Source organism: Xenopus tropicalis, chromosome 4, assembly GCF_000004195.4.
Source record: "Xenopus tropicalis strain Nigerian chromosome 4, UCB_Xtro_10.0, whole genome shotgun sequence".
Classification (NCBI taxonomy): Eukaryota; Metazoa; Chordata; class Amphibia; order Anura; family Pipidae; genus Xenopus; species Xenopus tropicalis.
The window spans coordinates 83,765,688-83,792,356 of NC_030680.2; the positions used below are offsets into that span (position 1 = coordinate 83,765,688).

Below are 26,669 nucleotides of genomic sequence, written 5' to 3' on the forward strand. Positions count from 1 at the left end.
GCCAGGTGGCGAGACCAATCAGCAGAAAGGAGGAGGCGCCCACTGTACCGACAGGCGTGGCAATGGCTTCTCACAAAACAAGGGCGGTTCGCCAGGGGGCGTGCGTTTTCCCAAGCCGGGTTGGAATACATAGCGTTTCCATGGGTACCAATAACGCTTGTTGTCGGAACCACGGCAGAGCTCAAGAAGAAGCGTCTGATATCTTATAGCTGGTACGCCGTGTCGTACCGAGATTTGCTAAGCCATGTCTGGCCCCACAGCTACTGAGGGGAAAGCGAAAAAGCTGAATTCAGTTGTCACAATGTAAGCACAAACGTTTTGTATTGCTTAAATAATGCGGCTAACTGTGTCTGATTTGTGTATTTCTTTCATTTATCTGTACATGTGTTTGTTATCCCTGTACCCATTTATTAAAGTAATTATATTACTTGTGAATTTGGGGGTAACAAGTTCATATTACCTGGGAGTACACACCAATTACAAAATAGCTCTTCTTTTTTAAAAAATGTTGCCTTTATTGTAAGGCCAGAAAGAAAGTCCATACGTGACAGTGTAGGAATCATGGTGAATTACAGGGGTAGTTCACCTTTAAATTAACCTTTAGTGTGACGTAGACAGTAACATTCTGAGACAGTTTGCAATTGGTCTTCATTTTTTATGGTTTTTCAATCATTTCACCTTTTGTTCAGTAGCTTTCCTGCTTGGTATATTAGCAGCTATCTAGTTGCTGGGGTTTTATTTTCCATAGCAACCAGGCAGTGGTTTGAATAAGAGACTGGAATGAGAATAGGAGGGGGACTTAATTAAAAAAAACAAGTAATTAAAAGCAACAATAACAATTAAATTGTAGCCTAACAGAGGAATAGTTTTATGCCTGTTGGGGTCAGTGACCCTGATTTGAAGGCTGGAAAAAGCTAGAGGAGGAAGCCAAATAATTCAAAAATTGTAAAGAATAATAATTAGTTTACCAGCGCATTAGTGATGCAAAGGGTTGGGCAGAGCAGACCAATTGCTACCAGAGGTGGGTTGCATCTGATGACTTCAGGTATAAATTTGCAGTATCTCACTGGGTCTGTCTCAAGTTAAAGGAACAGTAACACCAAAAAATAAAAATGTTTTTAAGTAATCATAATACAATGCACTGTTGCCCTGCACTGGTAAAATTTGCACATTTGCTTCAGAAACACTTCTATAGTTTATATAATAAGCTGCTGTGTAGCCATGGGGGCAGCCATTCAAGCTGGAAAAAGGAGAAAAGGCACAGGTTACATAGCAGATAACAGATAAAACACCATTGTATTGTACAGAACTTATCTGTTATCTGCTATGTAACCTGTGCCTTTTCTATTTTAAATGGCTGCCCCCATGGCTAAACAGCAGCTTCATTTACTAAACTATAGTAATGTTTCTAAAGCAAATACACCAGTTGCACCAGTACAGGGCAACAGTACATTATACTGTAGTTCCTTTTATACACTTTGATTTTTTGGTGTTACTGTTCCTTTAAGTTAGGGCAGGGCACTCTGAAACTAGTGCCAAAGCTTTCTCCAGTTATGAGCATGCGCATAACATCACATGTATCCACATAACAAGCATGCAGAGTGAATCCATTATGTGCATGCATGCCCTTAAAGACAGCCTGCACTGGGAGCTCCCTCCCTTCCAGCGCAGGCTATTGTTTCCCCCAGCTGGAGTGCAGGCTCTAGTGGTAGATATCAGAATAGCACTCAGTAGTAATAAATCCAAGTCGAGCTCATGACTCCTCCAGTTAGGGTGAAGACACACAGAGCTACAGGTAGAAGCTACTTGTCATGGCTACAGAAATAGACAATGCTGATAATTGTATGTTTTAGCAGAGGCAATTCTTAGTATTGTCTATGGCAGGGTATTAGCAGCCGTGACAAGTAGCTGCTACTAAGTAGTTCTGTGTGTCTTCACCCTAACATGTAGCCCTGGCTTCTTCTGAAAGCTCAAACTCAGGCACAATGCACTAAGATGGCTGCTTACACACCAATATTACAGCTAAAAAATACATTTGTTGGTTCAAGAATAGAATTTTAAATGGTAGAGTGAATTATTTGCTATGTAAACAGTGTAATAGTATATAGAACAGTGTATAGAAGTAAAAAGTACACATAAAAATCATGACAGAATCCCTTTATAAAAAGAAAACTTTTTTTGTTTCTTTTGAAGGCGTTCTAAGCTTGGAGCACATTTTAAAAAACCATCAGTCATCTCTGGATCTGTAACCCAAAGCAGAATGAACCAGAGTATATTCAATCGTAGTATGCTTGGAACATCTAGTAGAAAAAGCTTAAATCTACACGCTGAAAGCAAAATGGGTGAAAGAAACCTTTCACTAGTTGGCAAGCAAAATATCAAGGTAAGTTCTAAAAACCTTTTTGAAAACACAATTTTAATGCGTATTGCTAAGGGAATCCAAGCTTTTAGGAATAAAATGGATTGGCATAGTTAAAACACAAATGCAGCACCATACCACAATCTTAATTACCTTTCCCAGGTGTTTCTTTTATGACTTAAAATAATATTGACACATTCCTATGAAAATCCATAGAAACATGTCAGTATTAGTAATTAGTTGCAATGCTCCAAAGTTTTTTGCCAAAAGCCCCCCAATGCTTCCTCTAGCCCAACGATACTGAGCCCAACATGGGTAATGGCTCTTCCGTAGTTGTTTCAGTCGCACTAAACAGAGCCTACAGAGGGACAGCTGCGACCAAGTCTTTGGCCCGAGGGCGAAATGATCGGATTAGCCTGATGCAGCCCACCTCATGGTTGCCCCATGATCTTATAATGTATGTCCAGTTGCACAGTGTGAGGTGACTGGCTGGGTTGCCTAGGGCACCAGGCCAGCTTGGCCCAGCCATATTTCTCAGGGTGATATTTGGCTAAGCACAACAGAGCAGAAAAATGTGATTGGTTAGGGTCCCTTTAAGCAAACATTTTTGACATGTCAACTGTTTAGATTCATGAGGGCCCTAAAAATATTGTTCTTGTGTACAGATTTTAGATGATGATGGAAAAGATGTATCTCCTCAACCACTTTTTCAAGCTGAGCCTGGAACAGTACCCCAAAAGCAAAGCAAATTATTCACACCACCCGATGCATCAGGAATAGCTACATCCGATATGTTTTCATCACTCTCTCTTCAGCAGACTGCATTTAATGCTAGCTTTGTGGGTCCATTTACAAGGTAAAATTATTCACAGCCATTTACAGATAAATTCATGTATTACAGATTTCTGTACTTCTCTTCAATTGGTTTGTATTGAAGTTAGTTTTTTTGTTAAGGCCAGTTAAAATACACCATGTAGGCAGGAAGGGTACGGATATAAAATAAGATATATTAGAACTTGCGTCAAAAAAAATCTAGGTAGTGAACCAGTTACCAAGATGGTTCAGTTACGATTAACTTGATTATTTCGTAAACGTGTTTATTAACCTCAGCTGAGAAGAACTGAGCATGCCTAGTAGCCAACAGCCAAAGTAAATTTAAGCGGGTTACAGGAGGATTAATGGGATACTGCAGTTTTACTATTAACCTTTGAACAACCAGAGTGGCAGGTATTTAAAGATTTCAAAGAGGCTGTTCACTGATTACATTTTTTTGTGGTGCGTTTACATGTGCTTTTAAAGGACATGTCAACCCCCCAACCAAAAATTTTCACAGTGAAAAGCCTCACAGAATTCTTTAAGTACCTGCCACTCCAGTCCCTCAAAAGCAAACAGTGAAGCTGCAGCGATCGCTTGATGTTTCTCTCACTGCAGAGCTCAGTAACTCCCTCTCCCACACCTCCCTTCAGAATCTCCTTGTCTGCCTGGCGTGGTGCACATGCGCACTATCAATCCATTTTAATGAGCCTGCATGTTCTGCAGGGCAACCGATCTGTTGTTTTTAATAAAGCTTGTTAAAAAAAAAAAATCCAGGCAGGAGGGGTCTTAAATAAGGAAATATAAATAAAAAAGTAGTAAAATGTAGTAATATGATAGAGCTTTTTCATTTGAGTAAAATTAAAAGTTGACTGCACATACATACAAACTAAAAATAATATAAACAGTCAATTGCAAGTGGTCACTCATGATAGTTAAACACATGAAAAGAAGAAATTAATCACCAGTGCTTGGTCTAACCAACACTCAGGAGTAGACCAGCTGCTAAAAATCATATGTACCGGTACTTCCATTATTATAAAAGCAAAAGAGCACCTTGTAAGTGATGTGCGGGTTGCGAAAACTTCGACCAGACCCTAACCTGCCAGGGCACGCACTGATGAATACAGAAGCCGTAAGAGGTAGCCGGCAGTGTAAGGTTGCGGGCGGGGAGAGTGAGCAGAAGAGCTCAACCCGAACCTGCTTGCAACCTGCAAGTCATGTGCCAAGGTTGGCCCGAACCCGCCCAACCCGCGGGTTAACCCGTGGGTCCTGCCGGTATCGGGCTGACCCGCACATCATTACACCATGTTATTAAGTGTTCTATTGCCTATGTTTTAGTTTTAGGTTCTGTATCCATAGACTAGATATTTGACAGGAAATCTGTGCTTTTGTTTTGAAGATCAACATTTGGTGGCAGTACTGTTTCAAGATCTAGCAAAGAAACAGAATCGCTGACAGAATATATAGAAGATACAGGCTTCAAACGTGAATTAGCTAGTTTATCAGGTAAGCTAAGCATCTTGCTGTTTCTGCATTGGGATTTTCATGATAATAATTTACTCTACAAAGAGGGCTTATATAGCAATCCAGCGCATTATCTCCAAATGTTTGTTATGGTTGAGAATATTGCATGGTTCTGTATTTAACATTATTACTGGTGCTTTGCTTTGAAATAGGGATGCACCAAATCCAGGATTCAGTTTGAGATCTGGCCTGGATTTAGCCTTCTCCAGCAGGATTTGGCTGAACCAAATCCTTAAAATCATGTGACTTTTCAACACATGTGCACACGGTTCTCTTTAATATGCAAATTAGGATTCAGATTCAGTTATATGGAAAATGAAAAATTTATTGAACACCCACTTTTTGATTTTACTGTTCAGATAATTGTTGGGGCTAGCCTTAGTTTGTGTGCCAATCCGTTTCTTGTTTTCTTCCACTTGACTTTTGCTTTATCCCATGTCATAATATTTATAGTTTCTAAATAAAATGTCTGACTATGAACTCAATACATTGTAAATGCAGAACTGTAAATGTTTATATTAATGTAAGATTTTGGAAAGATTGCTAAAAAAAAGTGCTATTACAAAGAACCTACATTTATTTTTTCAGAAATACAAGGAAAGCAGCATGAGATGCAACCAATTGAGGAGGATTTAGATAAAATAATTAACATATTTCTAACTGACACTGAAACACTGTGGCTATTAGACATGCCACCTGCGCTAACCTCAAGTGATTCAGAAAATGCTGATTTAATCAGGTAAAACAAGCAGTACATCACTCTACAATACATACTGTATAGTACTATTAAATAAAGCCAAGAGAATAATCTTTTTTTGGGGAATTGAGGATGGAGTGTACTGATTAGTGATGGGAATTATATTTGCTTGAGTTCTGTGTTGAAGTTATTTAGAAATTATGCTTACCAGGGTCAAAGATAAGAACTATACCAACTAATGTATCATATTGGAACAGCTTATTCACAGGACTACATCAGGAAGACATAAGTAGGTCAAAAATGATATTTTGAATTTCAATTAGAGAAACGAAAAATAATTAAAAAATAGAATGCAACTGACAAAAGTCTTTATTTCTTGTGTACTTTCTGAAATCAACTGAACTGAACACGTTTGGAAGGTGAGTAATTAATGTAAGGTTACCGTATAACTATAATGACATATGAAGTTTTCTTATTTTTTTTTAGGGTGCGTAATCAGGCATATGAAGATCTCTGCAAAGACAAAGTTGGGAATGATAAATACATAGAACGTATGATGCAGACTTTCAGTGGGGCACCAAAGAGTAAAGAAGTTCAATGTGATAGAATTATCTTGGAAGATATAGGTAAATTGTAATCCAGACACAAAAGCAACCATCAAGCATTTTAATAATAGTAAACAATTATAGAGTGTAGGGATGCACCGAATCCAGGATTCGGCTTGGGATTCGGCCTTTCTCTGCAGGATTCAGATTTGGCTTAATCCACACTCCTGGCCAAACCAAATCTGAATCCTAAAAATCACATGATTTTTTGTCACGTTAACACGAAAGTTAAAGGATTTAGCCCTTCCAAAACCTTATTAGCATATGCTAATTAGGATTCAGATTCAGATCGGTATTCGGCTGAATCCTTTACAAAGGGTTCAGGGGTTTGGCTGAATCCGAAAAAGTGGATTTGGTGCATCCCTAATAGAGTGTAAATGTATTGATGGGAGAAGAGACGTAAACTGGTACAGGTTTGTTCTTTATTGTTAAAAATTTAAAACTCAGAAATGACATGGCCATTACTTAGGAAAAAAACATGGCACATTTTTAGATTACTGCATAGATATAGTAACACAGTTCCACACCGCTCCTCTCATCTGGTTAAAGTCTAATGTAAAATATAATGTCCCGTTGTGCTGCAAAATATATGCATTAATTCCAGAGGGATATGTTCTGGTTTCAGTTTGGTTGCACATTAATATATCATGTACACCAGCACTGCCACATATTTTGACAAGCTCCCAATGCATCTGTATCTTTAGAAACACTATATGGTCAAACTTATCCAGACCCTTGCTTGTCCAACATCTCTTTCCAAAAATAAGGGTATTCATGTGAAGTTAATTCTACCTTTTGTGGTATAACAGGTGACTGGACAGCCTACATATTAATTGTCTATGAAGATTCTCATTCATCCAGGTCATGATATACAGTATCTAGTAGAATTAAGTCTAAAACAACTGGACTTTTCTGAGTTTTTTCTTGAAAACGTTTCACCACTCATCCGAGTGGCTTCTTCAGTTCAAATGACTGGTTTCACAACAGTTCACACTTCCAGTCATGTACTTTGAAGGATTAGCACCTTCATCAATGAGAATCTTGGTACCATTGTGATTGGATCATACCTTCTTACACCTGTCAGTTTCAGCTAACACCTAACTGAACAAGTTCAATGGAACCATTGTGATTGGATGTCTGTGACTGTATTACCATCAAGAGTTTAAATACCGGGGAATTCCCTACCAGTCATTTGAACTGAAGAAGCCACTCGGATGAGTGGTGAAACGTTTTCAAGAAAAAAACTCAGAAAAGTCCAGTTGTTTTAGACTTAATTCTACTAGATACATATTAATTATATACATTACAAAAATTAAAAACACCATTATAATATCCACCTCAAGAGTTCATTATTTTCACATACACAGAACAACAGTCAACTTTATATGTTTCAAAAGTCACAAGGCTCATGTAAAAAATAAAGTGGTAATATATGTTTTTTTAATTACGCTGCTGTGAAACTTTGAAAACGCAACAGAACCAAAAGTAACTTTGCCAGGTCCAGTCTGGTGAACTACCATTATAAAGTAACAGCAGACACTTCTTATTATAGCCTCTATAATAAGAGGAACTGGCTGTCTATTGCCATAAAATGCATTACACCTCAGCTACTCCCTGCCCAAATGTGTTTTTAATGTACGTGGATAAAGATTATCAATTTTATGAATAAAGATTTTTCTGTTTGCCTGGCTGAAGTGGGTTCTGCTATGCCAATAATATTCATATATGACACTTCTAATGATCTAAGTCATATTCTCCTTTCTAATATCCCAGTAATGAGAACCACTATCAGATCTAACTCTGAACGAATTCTGTATGGACCTCACTTTAAACACAGAGGCATTATTGTGCTGAAGCAGGAAAGGGCCAAACTGTTCTGAGAATATAATTATATGCTATAGCATATAACTATACCATGAAAAATAACCCTGGACCCTTATTCCTCCATGAAACATTGTAGTTATTGTAGTTATGCATTCAGGCAGGTACCCCTTGTGTTGGCATCTGCGAAACCCAGACTTGTCCATTACACTGCCAGATGGTAAGGTGCAATCCAGAATCCAAAGGACACGTGCCTGCTGCTCAGACAGGTGCTTTTACACCCATTCCTATTAGTGCATTGTTTGCTTCTGTATCTTTTCTTGCCTATAGAAACTTGTTAAGGTCCCAACTATTAGTTTACTTTTTAATAACTTATTAGCTCTTGGCAGCCCCTTCCTGAACTGTTGTTGTTCCTAGATATTTCCACATAACATTCATAGTCTTTTTTTTAACTTGAGCAGCTGTAGAAGTGCAAAAATGTCATAAACTTGGAAGTTGGACAGGTGGCACTCTATTGGCTCATTGCTGAGCTCTCTAGCCAGTGTCACCTGTGTCAGTAATGGCTGTGGCCAATATTTTGGTCAGTCCCACAAATCAGAAGGGATATTTGGACAATTTGACCCTATAATGTAGCAGTAGTACATAATTATAACTTGGAGAACTGTTCTCTAATAGTATAGAAAATCAACACAAACTAAAAATACTGATGCATGTTGACTGCAAAAAAAATTTCCCATGAATTTCATAACTAAATAATAATTCTTAGAAGCAATTCTTTCACCTTTTTTCATTTATATAATATTATAATTTTGCATTAAATGTTTTTTTAATTTATTTTTTGATAGGGGTAACGGCATCAGTGTGGGATTTATATGATTCATATTATTCACCTGAAAGTCTAACAGTAAAGGAAACGGTGGATAGAGCTACTGAGTCAAAAAATATTTCTACCAGTAGGTCAAGTGAAAGCAGAGGAACACGGTCTGTGAACTCATTGGGGAGAGCAGGTATGTTCTTTCTTCCAATATTTATTTTGTTGTATTAAATGTAGCATTAAAGTTATACTGACACCAAAAAATTTCTTTCAAAAATATGAACCTACTTACAAACCTACCTATAGGTCATGCTGACTGTTTTTTCCTAAAAGTCCTGTTTCTCTACATAAATCCTACTGAAGATCCTGAACCCCACAGTCTGGCAGCCCGACTGTAACTTCTCAATCTGTCAAAAGGACTACGTCATAAACTGGGAGGATTCAGCTTGCCGTTTGCTTCAAAGAGTTCCCCCTCCCACCCTCGCTCCTTGAATTGTGAACTAGATAGCAGGCAGGCTTGATCTTTCCATTGCCTGCCTGCTTCAAAGGGCTGCCCCCCCTTTCTGCTCTTCGCACAAAGAATTTAAATAGCTTTACCGTGCCTGCTTCTAAGGGCTCTCCCTTCCCCCTCCCCATTACACATAGACAACGGAGCTGAGCTTGTCACACACCGGCTGAAAGCAGAAGAGCAGTTGCAGGTTTGTGATTGGGCATATTTATTCACTTGGGAGGCATTTAAATTAAAATCCGGAAGAGGGGAAGAAACATGGCTGCTCTGTGGGTCTTTAATTCATGCTACCATAATTATGAAGCGAAAAAACTTTGCAGATTTAGTTTATAAGGAATTTAAAGCTGATACAAATTAAAACACAACAGCAGGTGTAAAAAAATGTTTTAATTGGCTGTCAGTATCACTTTAAGGGAAAACACTCAATTTATTTTTTACAGCAAAATGTGTGTTGCCAACAGAGCAATTTTTCTCTGCATGTTGCAACTACACATTGTAAAGTTGGAGTTGCAATCTGCCATGTTCTGTATTTAACTGTTGTGGTTTAATTCCTTCAAACATGTTGATGTCTTAGCTGCTAAATAACCAAGATTATTGGGCTATAGGGCTTAGAGCAATCTTTTGAAGTGGGTGGGGTTTTATTAGTTGCACCTGAACAGACAGTATAAATAGAACCCCTGGGACTCCAGTTGGCATGCTCTTGTAGATAGCTGCTCTTTAAGTGAGTCTTAAAAACACACAGTCGAAAATAAAAGACATTTAAAACAAGGTAAAAAGTTAATTATAAAATATTCTTATCCTTTTTTTCTGTTTCTTTGTAGCTTTTATCTATAACTGGGAAATTAGTGGCAGCACAATTAAAGATCTGACTCAGCTCACAGTATGCCAGATTTAGAACAATAGTTCCAAAGTGCTTACCTTTGTGGTAGATGTGTGCAAATTTTCACTTTAGAGGATTGTGTTAGAGCTCTAAAGCATCAAATTGCAACAGTGCCACCAATTAGCAATCTTAAAAGGAGTCTGTTATCATTGACCAAGGTCTAGCTGGGTCAGATAGTTTTGGGAGAGCAGAACAGCAGTAGGATGAGACAGTTGTGTAAGTGTGTAACACCTACCGTGGTGAAAAGGAAAGGGTGGCTTCTCTGGGGTTTGTACTCTCTGAAATGGCGGTTTTAGATGAGGCAGATCTTTCTAAAAACCGAGAAACCAATCTCTGCAATAGTTTTGGGGAGCAGAGCAGGACTAAACAAATCAAAGTTATAAGGGATTCAAATATAAGGAAAGTGGATAGGGTAATCAGTCATCCAGGGGGCTACAACCGAACAGTCTTCCTTGTTCCAGGGTTCGGCATGTGGTTGATCGGGTAGAAAAATTATTGGGTGCTAGCCCGGACATGAAACTGCTGTCTTGGTACATATTAGTATTAATGGCAAAATTAATGATAGATGGAGGACCTTAAAAAGAAAAGGTCTTCCTTGTAATGTAATTTTTTTCAGGAATTTTACCTGTGCAACGTGTAACATTAGGAAGACAGCAGAAGCTTAGAGGACTAAGTGCATGGCTAAAGTCTTGGTGTAGGAAGGAAGGGTTTGGGTTCTCACTGAGCTGAATTTTCCTTGGGGTACAATCTATATAATCAGGACAGGTTGCACCGCAATAGAAGGGATCTGTTGTGCTAAGGGAAAGAATGGCAAAAAGGCTGAAGGAGTGTTTAAACTGGGGGTGGGTGAGCTAGAGTATTATGGGGGAACTAGTATAGACCAGGCAGTGAGATTAGAAAGGGATCATGGGAGTGAGGGGGACACATAGTATATCAGCTAAGGACATCACACTGTTACTAATGGTGACCTTAGGTGACCTCTAAGTCTCTGTTTCATAATGTAAATATCAGAGGGAACAGATAAAATGTGAGAGCTGAAGTCGATTGCATGTAATGAAAAAAATGGTATCATTGGTGGCATGAAACATGTAACTGGGCTGTAAATTTAAATGAACACACCCATTTTAGGAGAGACAGAGTAATTAAATAGGGTGGGGGAGTTTGTCTTAATATAAAGCCAGAATTAAAGATATGCAAGGGATATCACTGCAGAGGGTGTGGAAACCATTTAGGTAGCGATTTTGGCTAGGTAAAAGAGACAACTCTATAAGGTGGTATCTGATCTCTTATGCTGAAATTCAATATTCAGAAGGTTTAAAGTTATGGGAGACTAGTCCATTTTAAACATTTAATTCCAATTTTTTTTTATAATGATTTTGATTTTCTATGTAATAATATAACAGTTCTTTGTGGTAACTAAGCTGCATTAATCCATAATGGTGAAAAAACAATACTGATGTTTAAATATATTTTAAAAGGCTTATAAAATTCCAAACTATGGAAAAAGACCTTATCTGAAAAGACAGGTACCAAGTAAGATACTTGTACTATCTTTATAATTGTCTAGTACTAATTTGAATAAAGAAACGCCATCACATATATAATGTAATGTAATGTAATTTCGTAAACATTCTTATATCATATATGCATATAATTTTCTAGACAGCTTTTCAAGCTCTGCCACTGACATAGAAGGACTGCCACTAGCTCGAATCCCGGATGAAGCTGAGCCTGATTCTGAAGAAATATTAAAATTGGAGAAATTTCAGCAGGATCTCTTTTTTATGGAAAGAGTTGTGGTGGAAAACACATTTCAGTCAAGGCTTGCTGCTTATCGACAGTTACCTGTTATTGCAGGTTGGTTACCTGACATTTGTGTTTTTACTGAATACTGAATATTTCTGTAATTGTGGGATGCAGATTAACCCTGAGGGAGTGCACATGAATTCATTTCTGGCATTTTGTTACCTGTCCACAGAGCTGTTAATCACTTTGCTGTTAATGTATGCCATTGCCCTAATGTGTAAAGAAGTTATTCCATCCTTCAAATCACTTCAGGCACAGAGAGGTTTAAAATAACATTCTTCATCTTTCAGATCATGAAGAGGATGAGGACAAGATCAGTGCAGTGTCCTCAAACATCATGTCACCCAGTTTAAATAGGCTATGGTCCTTTGCATGTGATGTAACTAAAGGGCATAATGTTAGCAGCATATCATGGAATAAAAAGAACTCTGTAAGTAATCATTCACCTAGTTTCTTTTCTTTACAAACTATAATCTGTTCTTACATCAATTTCAGCCTCTTTGTTCCCATACAGAAAGAGGGAATGTCCTTGAAATCTACACATTAGAGGCAGGTGGGCCCACTGACACCTGGGCCCACTGAAATAGCTCACTTACTTAGAATTACCTTTTAAAAGAAGATTTTTTTTCTTAAAGGAGAATGAAAGCTTAGCCAAAATGGTTTGCTCTAATAAAAGTCTCCAATACCGTGAAGTAAATAGCTTAGTTAGTTTGCACAGTTGTAAATCACCTTTCTAAATCTCCTACTTCAAGTCTTCTTGCAGCCACCATCTTTGCCAAATTCCTTCCTATTGACCCTACAGTCTGTTTTACAATTGCAAGAGGTATGAATATGTTACTTCAGTTTTATTTGAAGATTGCACCTCCCAATACACCATGCTTGAGGTATGGCTCAACCGGCTTGATTCTGGCCAATAGGGAATTGAGCATCTCCATGGCAACATGATGCTTTGGTTCAAGCCAGCAATGACACTCTTGTAAACCATGTGACAAGCATGGTGCCTCAACTCTAAATTAGACATTGTTACTGCAGGCATTTTGAGTGTGGAATGGGCAGAATGCAGTGATGTCACCCTAGCAATACAGCGAGCCAAACAGCGAAACAGTAAATACTGTAAAAAGAGTAATAGCAAACAGTAATAATGTATGTATAACTTTATTTATAAAGCGCCACAAGGGTACGCGGTGCTGTACAATCTTAAAATATACAAAATTACACACAGGGAGGACAAGTGTTATAATAAATACAATAAATACAGTAACTATAAATACACAGGGAGTAAGTGCCATGTGTTATGAGACACAGTAGGAAGGAGGTCCCTGCCCACGTAGAACTTACAATCTAAGTAATAATGCAACACACTTAATTTTAACATTTCATTGCCCTTACATAAAAAAAAAATAAATCCACCAATAATCACCAAGCAACAATGTAAATTATAAACAGAAACCTCTAATTCTGTGTACCAAACAGGTTGCCATTGCCTGTTTCAGTTCTTTGGTAACATTGTGAAAATCTGTTTGTTTGACACATGAACTACTTTTCATTTAACAGGATCTGCTTGCTGTTGGTTATGGTCAATTTGGATTTACAGAACAGAAAGGAGGAATGGCTTGCTGCTGGTCACTAAAGAACATTATGGTAATCGCTAATACAAAATATATAAAATTACTGTTACCTTTACATGAGTATTGGTTAAATATACCCTGATTTCTGCTTATACCATTAAAAGAGATGCCCTCACAATGAAAAAGTATATTCTGCTTTTGTCACATACAGTACATAGTTATACAAGTACAACATGTAGTCAGTTTACATGTAGTGCAAGTTTAAAAGAATCTAAAATAAATTGTGGTTGTCTACGCCTAAGCTTTTAACATGAAATACAATGTAAACAACTGTAGTAGCAACAGAAGTAATAACAGTAATAATAACAACAACAGTAGTACTGTTAATAACAGTCTGGGTCGGACTGAACTATGAAAAGCCAGTCGGATGACTAGTGAAACGTCTTCTAGAAAAACACAGCAAGTTCAGTTGATTTGACTTATTACTACAGATATACCATGACCTAAATAATTGAGAACCTTCACAGACATAGTAAGAACATAGTAGTAGTAATAGTAATATCAACATCAGCAGTAATAATAGTAGTAGTAGCAATAACAGTACTAATAGTTAAAATGTTATAATAGCACTTTGGCACAGGTTTGGTTATCCTAAATAATAGCAGTAATAGTAGCAATAAAACTAATAGTAGTAATAGAAAAAAATAGATTATATAGTAATAATAGTAAAAGTATTAACAGTAATGGTAGTATTTGTAGAAATAGTATAAAGAATAATATTAGCAGTAATAGTAGTACAGGTATGGGATCCCTTATCTGGAAACCCGGTATCCAGAACCCAATAGGCAAAACAAGCCTATTGGGTTTATTCAATATTTAAATGATTTTTAGCAGACTTAAGTTATGGATATCCAAATTACGGAAAGATCCCTTATCTGGAAAACCCCAGGTCCCGAGCATTCTGGATAACAGGTCCCATACCTGTAATAGCACACATGGCAATAGTAATAATGGCAAAAAGTAATTTTAAAAATAGTAACAATTGACATCGTAATAATGAGAGTAGTAATAGTGTTAGCTATAATAATAGTAGTAGTAATGATGGTATCAGAAGTAGTACTAGTCACAATAAGATAAGGAATCTTTTCATAATTTGGATCTCAATACCTTAAGTCTGCTAAAACTCATTTAAAAATAGATTAAACCCAATAGGACTTTTTTCCTCCAATAAGGATTCATTATATCATTGCTGGGAGCAAGTACAAGGTACTGTTTTATTATTACAGAGAAAAAGGAAATCATTTTTTGAAAATGTAATTATTTTATTACAGTGGAGTCTGTGGGAGATGGCCTTCCTGTAATTCTGAGCTTTCTGGATAACAGGTTCCAGTTAATGGATCTCATACCTGCAGCAGCAGTAGTATCAATAATAGCTGTAATTTTTCTAACCTTATCAATGTTGAGGAGTCCAAGTTATGTGACAGTGGCAGTGATCTTTCTGTTTTTGTAAACTTTTGAATATTATGAATTGTTTGTAGTGGCCTGAACGTATTTTTCACTGTGAATGTGGTGTAACAGCCGTGGACTTCTCTGCAGTTCATCCAAATCTTCTTGCAGTTGGAATGTATAATGGTACAGTGGCCATTTACAATGTACAGAATAATGAAGATTTCCCAGTACTAGATAGTAGGTGGGTATTCTAGGTTCTTTTTTTTTCTCTAGAAGCTAACACATGTAAAGTTAAACATAAATACATATTTTTTTCTGCAGCTATTAGGAAGGCACCATTAAAATAAAGGATGCTTCAGGTGACCTCAGAGGTTATATAGTTTAACTGTGAACTAACGAATATTGATAAAGTGTATTTGCATGTAACTTTTTCTTAAAAAAAACTTTTGTCAAGTTATAGTAAACAAATCAATTGTGCATTATTATCATGCTGTCTAGGGGTCCTTACTGCTCAGTGCATGTTAAACCCACAATAAACTGACAGCAATTAAAAATTAATTTAATAGTTGTAATCCATATTTTACAAATAAGTACGTAGTGCACCACAAGCAACACTTATAACTCCACAAATCATATTCAAAACCCCATATGTAATAAAAGGCACTAAGTTTTCCCAGTAGCAGTAGCCTATAGCAACCAATAAGATGTCTGCTTCAAAACAGGTAAACTCTCCATGTTGATTGGTTGCTATGGGTTACTGCTACTGTTTTATTACATAACCCTAAAAGTGTCAGAAAATAAATTAAAATTGTACTGTACTGGTAACTCCCAGGTGTAGCTCTTTTTTTCTTAAAAATATATTAATATATATTAAATATTGCAGAATTGCCTTCCAGATGACCCAGTACTGCTCAACTGCATATTCACCCTTTACACCCTTTACATATTTCTTCTTAATGACTTTCTCAAAAGACTAGGGGCTTGTTCAGTTTCCCCATATTCTACTTGTCACTTGATTTAGATATCCAAAAAGTGGTCTTAAAGTGGACACTCATTAAAAGCCTTACAGAGGATATTTCCCAGCGTTTAAAGGGCATGACTAGAAAGCAGCGCCAATGAGTTTAAAAAGGAAATTTATATTTCAGTAGTAATCCATGGGAATCCATAGCAACCAATCAAATTTTGCTTTAATTGTTATGTATGTGGCTGTGTTAGGGCTTCTTTATTTTAATAGCAAAATTCATTCACAATCCCATTTCACTGAAATTGGTAAAATATTAGACCTAAATTATAATATGATGCTAGTACACAAAATGTGATATGTCTGAGGGCAATTGCTAGTCATGTTTTATTATTTAACTCTCCTAGTGACAACCCAAATAAACATACATCCCCGGTATGGCAGCTGAAATGGATTGAGCATGACAGGGGCAACCTTGGAGATGATAAAGGAGAAATCCTGGTGTCTGTATGTGCAGATGGGAGAATAACAAGGTGGCATATTAGAAAAGGATTGGACTGTAATGGTGAGTCTTCTGCTTAAATTAAATTTAGCATTCACTTATTCATATTTAGTGCAAAAGTAGGGACATGCATCCTGCAGCCTTCCAGCAGGGCAGTTTTTATAGGAGTATGAATACGACAAGGATGCAAGGTTTCCTGAATGCAGTTTCTTGGTTTTAATAATAATATTTTTATCAAATATAAACACATGGTAGAGGCTTAGCCTCCCCAAACCAAAATCAGTGAGTTCCTCTACCACAAGCAGGATGGATGTATTATACATGATGTTGTTGCCACTGCATTTATTTAACCTGCCAAGTGTTCTGGGGTTATTATACATGAAATTGACACTGGATTTATACTACCATATGTTCTTAGCGCATTATATGAACCAGGACTGTCTTGTGGAGTATTATGCATGAAATTGGCATTACATTTATCCTGCAAGGTTTTATAGGGTATTATACATAGAAATATCTATGAAAGAATATCTTTAATTAGCCTCCCCACACAACAAAATCCCCCCCACCACACCGTTTTAAAAGTCCGGAGATAATAATGTTACTAATTACGTGTTATGCAATCTATATTATGGTGCAGATCTGATGAAACTAAAACGAACAGGAAGTGAAAAATCAAAAAAGTCAAGCAACGAAAAGGAAAAAAAAGGAGAAGCATTCATTTCCCGACAAGCTCCTGGCATGTGCTTTGATTTTCTCCCAAAGGTAAAGTAAGCAACGGGGGATTTTGGTGAATATCAAACTCCTTAGTATGCAAACCACTCATTTGTTTCTATTTACATTTTTCAAGCCAACATACACTGTCTATAAGTAGCTTTGATAGTTTCTTCAGGGAAGTGCTACACAAATTGCCATAGAGCATCAAATAATTACTATTTTCTATATATTTTCCTGTAAATTTATTTTTTGTAATGTTTAGGGGGCCATTAAAACTTGTTTGCTGTACGAATTAGTAACTTCAAGCAAATTAAGGTCACATTAGATGCTATGTATTTGTTAGGAGATGGTGACCATTTGGAGAACTTTTCCTTCCAGATTTGTCATTGTCAGTGTCCTGGAGATAATTTTCAGATTTGCCCTAAAAAAACTTTATTGAAATAGACAATTCTAATACTTTCCACAAGAAAATTCTGCAGTTTTCCCATAGATTTTAAGCTTGTCATACACAGAATGATTCCTTTGCATACTGATCACAGAGGGAGGCAGGATAGGAAGACACTGTGACTATAGACAGCTTTATTGAGAAGCATTTCCCAGACACCATCCCAAGAAATGTCTGCAAAAAGTGTAAAATATTGTTCCTAGATTTTTTTGCTATTTTTTCACAATTTATTAAACATGAAAATATATATGTATAAATATCATATTTACAAAAACATTCCACTGGTCATCCATTTTGGTGTGGTACCTCTCTACTTGTATTATCTTGGGAAAAGTGTCCCTCAAGCTTATCCTCGATCTTACCATTGGTCTCACTTGCTTATCCTCTTCTGTTGTAGCTTTTTATAGTCTAACTACTGTTTCTGCAGTAGGTTGGAAAGGTGTGATACAGCTCTTTTATTATATATAATGCAGAGTTTAAAATAAATTTCTTTGCTACCCCAGGTCTTATGTGGCTTATGGTTCTAAAATATATACCTTTTACACTCTAAGCAGTATTGGTTTATGTACAATTACACATATTGCAGCTGTGAGTCTGTTCTGTCTGTCATAATCAGCCTTTCTAGAGTGTTCTATTCAAGACCAAGGGTCTGACAAACTAAAGAAATCATTGCTCTTTATGGGTCACTGGACTAGGCTGGACTTATCAATATCACTTTATTATGATTTAATATGCACTTTATGGATTAATATAACTCTAAATCAATCAGACAGCATATTGGTGTTGTTCACATCACAGGGCTATGTGTGTCTGTTTTTTTCTCTCTGTGGGTTTAAGTCATGGGTGCACCCATGAGCATAAAGGGGGTAGGGCCAAAGAAAAAATGAAAAGAAGGACATCAGCTAACCATGTTGTTCCATGTATTTGTATTAACAAGACTCCTGCTCTACTGTTTCTTTTAGGACTCCAACATCTATCTTGCTGGCACAGAAGAGGGCCATATACACAAGTGTTCCTGCTCATATAATGAACAGTTTTTGGATACATACCGTGGGCACAAGGTAACATTAACCTAGCAGCTCTAGAAATCTGCAATTTTGGATATTGTTTTGGGAATAACCCTAATTCTGTATTCTAGATAAAGAGCATGTAATGATGTCCACTAACATTTATAGGTTTAGGCTTTAAAGTCTGACTTGTGTGGGTCATGCAACAGCTGACTTCTAGGCAGCCAGAATGGTTGTTTGAAAAATTTGTGCAGTTATTCTTTTGATTTTTCTTTAATGTAAATATGCAAATTATGGTTTGGATACGATTCGTAATTCAGCCAAATCTTTGGTGGAAGTTTTGGCATTTGGGCAAATCCAAGACCATCACATGAAAAATTTCAGCAAGTAAAACTTTTTTTCCAAGTTTATTTAAGATTTTAGCCTTATTGAAAATGAATGGAACAATGTGATTTTTACTTGTGTGTTTTTATTAAACTACTGTTTGAGAATAAAGAAAAAAAAGTTGCACACTTTTTGTCACTTTTTTTCCCCCCTCGAACTCGAAAATTGATGGTTCGACTATAAGTGACTTAGGGGCAGATTTATCAAAATGTGAGTTTAGAGCTTAAAACATAAGAACTCACCCATGTTCTATTTATTCCTATGGGATTTTTAGAAGTGTATTTATCAATGGGTGAAAGTGATAGTTTACCATTTGATAAATTTGCTCCTAAAAATCCCATAGGAATGAATAGAACATGGGTGAGCTTTTATGTTTTAAGCTCAAAACTCACATTTTGATAAATCTGCCCCATAGAGTGATAATTATTTTTTGCTGTACTAGTGTTCCAATAGGGAGAATTCCAAAATACTACTGGTAGTACTAAATTCAAAGACTTTTTTTGTTTCTTAAAATACAGGGTCCTGTGTATAAAATTGCATGGTCTCCATTCTGCCCAGACGTATTTCTGAGTTGCTCTGCGGATTGGTGTATTCACTTATGGCAGCAAGATGTTCTCTCACCCATTCTAACATTTTCTAATACAACCAATGCAGTATATGACATCATGTGGTCTCCTTCCTCTGCATTAATGTTTGGCGCAGTCACTGAAAACAGAGTCGAGATCTGGGATCTAGGCACCAGCACGTAAGGCAATATTTTATACAGAGTGTGTATGTATCAAAAATAAGATTTTTTTTGGCCCGAAACATCAGTCTCCCCCAATAAATATTTTAATTTGATCAAGTCCTGAGGAGTGCCGATTTCTTCTGTTGATTGCCTATTATCAACTCTAAGGGGCAGATTTATTAAGACACGAATTCGAATCCCGAATGGGAAAAATTAGTATTGGATACGATCATTTCTGAAGATCGCAACTTTTTTGTTGCTGTCGCGAATTTTTCGTATCTTGCGCAAATTTTTTGTCGCCGTCGCGACTTTTTTGGAAGCCTCCCATAGGACTCAATGGCACTCTGCAGCTCCAACCTGGCCCAAGGAAAGTCACGATACCGAAGCTTGAATGAATCTGAAACTTTCGTACTTGGCGCGACAATACCAATTTGTCGCAAAATTTTATTGCAAAGTACGAAAAAGTCGCAACGGCGTAGAAAAATTTGCGCAAGATACGAAAAAGTTGCGACGGCGACGAAATTGACGCAAAAATAGCAATCATTACAAAAAAAACGCATTCGGACACATTTGGAGCGTTCGTGGATTGATAAATCTCCTCCTAAATCTGCACCCAGGGCAGATCCTACTCTTTTGTGTCTGTGTATATATATATATATATATATATATATGATCTTGATAAAGGTCCCGGGTGAGGACCGAAACGTCGATCTAAATAAAATAAGTATCTTTTTTTGATTACATTTTCCTGGTGTGCATCAGCATTTTTTACATATATATACACATGTACTTAAATAAGTAAACCTTTTTTTTTTCTATCCGTAAAATTACTCTAAATAGCCTCCAGAATTACCTACCTTTGTCCCAGCATTCTCTCTGACCTGGTTCCTCAGTCAGAAGGTATTCTTTATCATTGCTTCCTTGTGCAGAGTGAAGCCCCGCCCCAGAAGTGCAGTCCAACGTTTCGGTCACTACAGTGTGACCTTTCTCAAGGAACTGTGTTTTTCGTTTTTTTTTAATTAAAAGTACAGCACTCTACAGGTCTTTTCAACAACTCCAAAGTGTATTTATTGATTCAAAAACTTGATGTTTTGGTCCCTGTTGGGTTTTTGAACCAACAAATACACTATAGTGTGGTTGAAAAGACCACAGTGCTGTACTTTGTAACATAACTAACCATGCATTAATGGCACCCAGGAATTTGTTATATATATAAACCCCCATACCTTACTATATGCCAATTAAATAATTCATCAACAGCTTTGATTTAACATAGTTTAGGTCCAACAGAAACTTTTGTGGTCATAAATATTCTTAGTTATAGTGCCATGGATCCCCATTTCCCATGATTTTCTTTTTTGGTGTTATTTAGTTTGTGTGTTAAAGGTTGCAGGGTAGGCATTTACCCATCAGTGGAAAAGGCAGGCACTCCGGATCTTTTCAAAAATGTAGAGAAATGCAGCAACAAAAGTAGTTTACATTAAAAACGTATACATTTTATTAGATCCATATGTAAAAAACAAGAAGCCTGTTTTTTACATATGGATCTAATAAAATTTATACGTTTTTAATGTAAACTACTTTTGTTGCTGCATTTCTCTACATTTTTGAAAAGATCTGGAGTGCCTGCCTTTTCTATTTTTGATTTTCCCATGATGGCTCCCTATGCTGAGAGGTCTGGGGCATGAGCACTTGGACCCACCGTGACTGTGGGTAAGAGATATTTATACACCCAACCCTGTGTGATTATTCCTTGATTTGTTTTTGATTCGTATTTACCCATCAGTGCCATACTGAGCATTGCTGAAAGTCAGTTTTAGCTTATCTGTATGGAACGCCTTAGCATGTTTCACTATATACCAAGCCATACATGGTTCAGTACGCTACCCATCTAACATATTCACTTGTGCAAATAATTTATGGTAAGCAACATTCTAATTTAAAAATTCTAATTTAAGAATAATTAATTTTCTTTTGTAGCATAGACCCACTAATAGTAAATGAAGCCAACCCTGGAGTTAAGCTTACGTCAATTTTGTTTGCTAAAAATACAAATTGTGTCTTGATTGGTGACAGCGATGGACAAGTTAATGTGTATGAGCTAAGAAATGTATCAAGTTCCAAAGATTCAGAGGTAAGATGCACATTTCTATTTTTATTTCTGTAAATTCTTTCTGTTAAGGACAGTGCACCCTGCGCTTAACCAGTGCTTCCTAACTTGCATCTCTGAATGATGTGCAAATTACTGGATAGTGGGAGGCAGGGGGATATCTATGTGCCCCCTCCCCCCTTGAGTGCAAGGACAGTGGAAAGGTCCAAGGTCCATGACTGATGACAATATATAAACTTTTTTGATTGAAGCTACCACCCAGTAAATCCAGCTTACAGGACTGTCACAGAATATATTCTGCAAGAAAGTGCAAAGAAGAACAAAAACTCCTGGCGCAGAATGTTTGATTGCAGCTTCCCCCCCCCAAATACGGCACTGCCAAAAATTGGAGTGCGAGTGCAACATGGGACAGGGTGCAAAGTGTGAAAAACATGGTGCTTTGCATTCTGTCTTTGGGTTTTTGGTAGTCATACAGCTGAAAGACTGCCAGTTTGTACCAGACATTAGCAATATTAACAGGCTTGAATTATTCCTTGTTGTGTAGTAATACAATGGTTTCTGGACATGTGTTTAAACTCTGCTTAGAAGGCCAAAAAATTGTCTATGTGCTAACATAATACCAAACACTGAAGGTAAATAACTGTGTCTGTTTTCTCAACTTAGCTTGCCAAAAGGGTTCCCACAGGAACTATATGACTGTTTGTCATGGAGCCTTTGTTATAGACAGTGCTCAGCAAGCTGCTTTTATGATTGATTTGGCCCACTGTTTTAATTCTGCCGTTCTATAATCCCTGGAGCAAAGAAAGAAAAATGACCAAGAAAATAGGAAATGAAGGACTGCAAAACAAGTATAATAAAATACGGAGTTTTGCCCTGGCTAGGAAACACTGAGGAATATATATATATATATATATATATATATATATATATATATATATATATATATATATATATATATATATATATATATGTGGTAAAATCTTTGGCATTCAGCTAGGTGTCAGAATTGCTTTATTTTATATATATATGTATATATATTAAGTTTTCTCCTGAAGCACTCGCCAATAACAATGGATTCACATACAGAATGTGTCTGTAGTGTTAGCTGAAGAGAAATCAAGGCTACAGGGTTACAGAATCTTTTATTCAGCAACAAACACTATCTTGTTTTATAATGAAGTAAGGCTCATTTAAGCCCTGCTGAACACGTGAGCATGACCAATTCACTTGATGGCACGAAAGCAAAACCAATTCTGGTTTTAAAGATGTCAGGTGTATTTACTAAGGAGATAGGAAATTTAGGAAAATCTTTTATTGTAATCTGGCACTGTACTTAATACGTATAACATGCAGGTGGTAAGTACAGGGTTCCCTTATGTCCTTTGGTGCTTCAGGCTCGCAAGCTGTTTAAGTCCCATATTACAAGCAATAAAGTTCTTGTCTCTTCAGCATCATTGGATTTCTGTATATACCTCATATTTTCTTACTCTTCTACTCTGCATTATCTGTCATCCTTTCCACAGCCGTATTCCCACCCATTCCCTTTTTCCATTTCATTCTATCAATTTAATTTATATTTATAATTAAGGCGGCAACAGGAGAAATATATGGAGCACCGTTTAATGGGGCAATCTGGTTATTTGATCAGTAACCTTTGGGAAGGTTATTACCCTCTCCTACCCTCCTCCATTTTTCCTTCCCTTTTCCTTCCTTTTTTTAAGAGACATTACTCATGAGCCCAATAAATAGGGCTTGTGCTAAAAATACTTGATACCTATTGTTTTAATTAAGAAATTTATGGTTTCTGTTATTTCTCGAACAAAGAAAATGAAGCCAGTTTCACTTTAGCGCTTCCTGCCACGTTCTGATCCTGAATAACTCCAAAGGAGCTGATAAAACAAATTACCAGCCCAATGAGAAGCCCCTGATAATAAGCTGCTCAAAGCTGCTGCTTAGAGAAGGGAAGGGTTTGTTCAAAGGTGGATATGGAGCTCTGAACAACTTTCCCTGTTTATAAACTAAGGTAGGAGGTAAAGTCAATGAAATAGCCTTCATAATGGCAAAAAAATATTTTAAATTAAATCAATTGGTAGATTGTAATTTCAGTACAAGTCCTATTTATTGTGCTTTATAGCAATGTTTGTAGGTGTATGCTGTCCCTTTTGAAGTTCCCATCTCATCTGCCTGTCACCAATGACCATGCACCCCTTTTTTTATGATTCATTTCCTTCCCTTATTCCTTAGACCCAGTCGCACCCATTTATTCACTAGCCATTTGATATAACAGCAGTGTTATATGAATACATTGTCTATTGCACTACAAAAGAGTTTGTTTTGTGAAACTAGGACATTAGGGTTATATTACTTACATATTACTTTTGGTAGTTTGCACATCTAATTGTATTTTACAAGTCTTTTTATATTTTTCAGATTCCGTATAAACAGAAGTCAGTGCCCCTAAGTGGTAGTTTATTGGTAACAATGCACATTTATGGCAATGCCCTCTCGTTTTTATACTTGTTTTATATTAACTATCCTCTATCTGCGTGAATCCTAGCAATATGTTCCATATCCCACACCACTGGGTGCTCATCCTTGGTCTGTGCTGCTATAATGATGAGTTCTCTTTTTCTTTACAGGTGAATGCCTTATATGACATAATTGGAGCAACATTAGCCACTCAACTGTAATTTACATACTAATACATGTAATAACAAACAAACGGTATGATGTCACAGAACTGATGGCAGAGAACTACACCCAGCATTTCCTACCGGATACAACCAAATGCCTTCTGTATTTACAATATGTAATTAGACTTTGAGCTCTGAGAGACAAACTGCTTGATAGTTTAATGATTTTATGTGCTTTTAGCCATCTCTTGTGGTTCAGAGTACATGTACTGGATATGAAAAGCACAGCCGAGTGCACAAAGAAACATTATAAACTGTGGCCTAATGTTGTTATTGTATTTACAAAAGAACCAAGAGGAAACTAGATAAATACAGAAAATAAAAACACAGCCATTCATTGTCTTTATTTCAGCCACACAGCTGCAACTGTCTGGACTAGACACAGGAAAGTTGTAGGACAGTCAGTTGTTTAATACAATCAGAAGAGCCTTCACAGGGACAGGGGGAACAGGACTTATAGACAGCCCAGTGGGCACAATGATCAGAGAGCAGCTTGAAAGATTAGTTAATTAGGAACTAATATTGGGGCTGTGAAATGTTGGTAAGGTATTGGCATCTTTTATCCTGAAAAAAAAACTGTTATCAAGAAAGCTTCGAATTATGAGAAGGTAATTTTCAATAAACTTCATTCTAACTTTAAAAAATGATTTCCCTAACACGCTTGTAGAACCAATGTCAAATGTTTTATGTTGTTTTATGTTACAAATACATAAATAAACACCTTTGAAAGGGAATGATTTCCCTGTAATGATAACACAGTACCTTATCTGCATGGATCCATATTGGTGGCAAAACATTCCTATTTGGTTACTTTAATGTAAATATTTTTAGTACATTTAAGGCACAGTGATCCAAATTATATAAACTATGTTATAATAATAAATTGCTGATGGTCCAGGGCAGAGCACCAGGGTACAACATATACACCCAGCTTATTGTATTTGCATCACTCGCAATCACAGTGGTATTGGGGCCTTTACATATTGGTCCAAGTACCAAGTGCCATTTGTTGTAAAAATAGCATGGTTACTCACAGGGTATGTTATGTATTTGTTTTCTGGGTTTTTTTTTCTATTTTCAAAGCTTTTCTATGCAGTTCAGTTAAAAAAAAATAGCACTGGCACAAAAGCACATTCCATGGCTTACTTTGTGCAATCTGAACTGTAATTCTTTTTATAGTGTCATTATCTTCAAGAACCAGTTTTATTTATAATTTCTGGCTTGTGCCAAATTAAAATTCTGGCATAAGTTAGTGAGCTGGCAGGAGCAAATGAGTCCTGGGCTTAAAGGAGAAGAAAATGATAATAAAGAGTTAATCTCAATCTCAAGCCTACCTTCAGTTCTCTCAATAGTGCCCTTACGTCTCCCCATATTTCTCTCATTCAGATGATCAGAAGCCTCATAGGAAAAAAACACGCTAAGCCATATATGTCAAACACAAGGCCCGGGGGCCAAATCCGGCCCACCTGGCTGTTTTATGTGGCCCTTAGTGAGTGTGTCTAACCATCCAGCCTGATCAATTTCCATTTTCCTCACATAGTAACTAAGACTAAGGGGTATATTTATCATGCTGTGTAAAAAGTGGAGTGAAGCATTACCAGTAATGTTGCCCAAGGCATCCAATCAGTAATCAGATTTGAATAGTAGCAAAGCATCTATTGGCTGCTATGAGCAACATCACTGGTAATGTCTTACACCACTTTTTACACATTGTGATAAATATACCCCTTAGTATCTTACTAAGTATATTAATAAAAAAATTTGGCCCGCGACTTAGCCTGTGATTTCGGCCCTCTTATGTGATTGAGTTTGACACCCCTGCGCTAAGCACTGTAAAGAAAGTTCCCATAATGCCTCGCTCCTGCACCCAGACCCAGACCAGTGTACATGCTCAGTTAGTAAGACTATGCTGATTGGCTCAGATCCATATTCCTAAGGGGGGGAGTGAGTTCTTAGCATTCTTGAGGGAGGGGGGAGGAGGAGAGAGCTGTGTGTCTCTGGCACAGGAAAACAGAGACAACAAATCTTTTGACAGAGAACTCAATGCAGCATTACTGTGAGTGCTTATGGCTGTATTTACATAGACCTTTCTGATAAAACTTACTTAGTTTTTACCATTCCTTCTCCTTTAATACCTATCCCAAGCAGGTGGTATGTCCAGGGCTTCCTTGTGTCCCTTGGCACTCCAGGATTGCAACTGCTGCTGCTTAGTAAATGATCCCACTTAGCTGGTTAAGTCCCACCTACAGTACCAAGCAGTCTAGTTCTTGTCATGT

General features: G+C 37.0%; 1 protein-coding gene across 1 annotated transcript; it reads left to right on the top strand.

Annotated features, from left to right (window-relative positions):
• Positions 1-104: 104 nt before the first annotated feature.
• On the top strand, positions 105-24,718 carry wdr78 (WD repeat domain 78). Its single transcript, NM_001113033.1, is given in 17 exon segments — positions 105-303; positions 2,194-2,383; positions 3,025-3,215; positions 4,575-4,681; positions 5,288-5,438; positions 5,883-6,022; positions 8,668-8,829; positions 11,687-11,881; positions 12,121-12,260; positions 13,385-13,471; positions 14,937-15,088; positions 16,216-16,373; positions 16,951-17,075; positions 18,435-18,533; positions 19,382-19,608; positions 21,571-21,724; positions 24,340-24,718. Coding segments are annotated over 17 exon segments (2,388 nt in total). The 5' UTR covers positions 105-244; the 3' UTR covers positions 24,391-24,718.
• Positions 24,719-26,669: the final 1,951 nt, after the last annotated feature.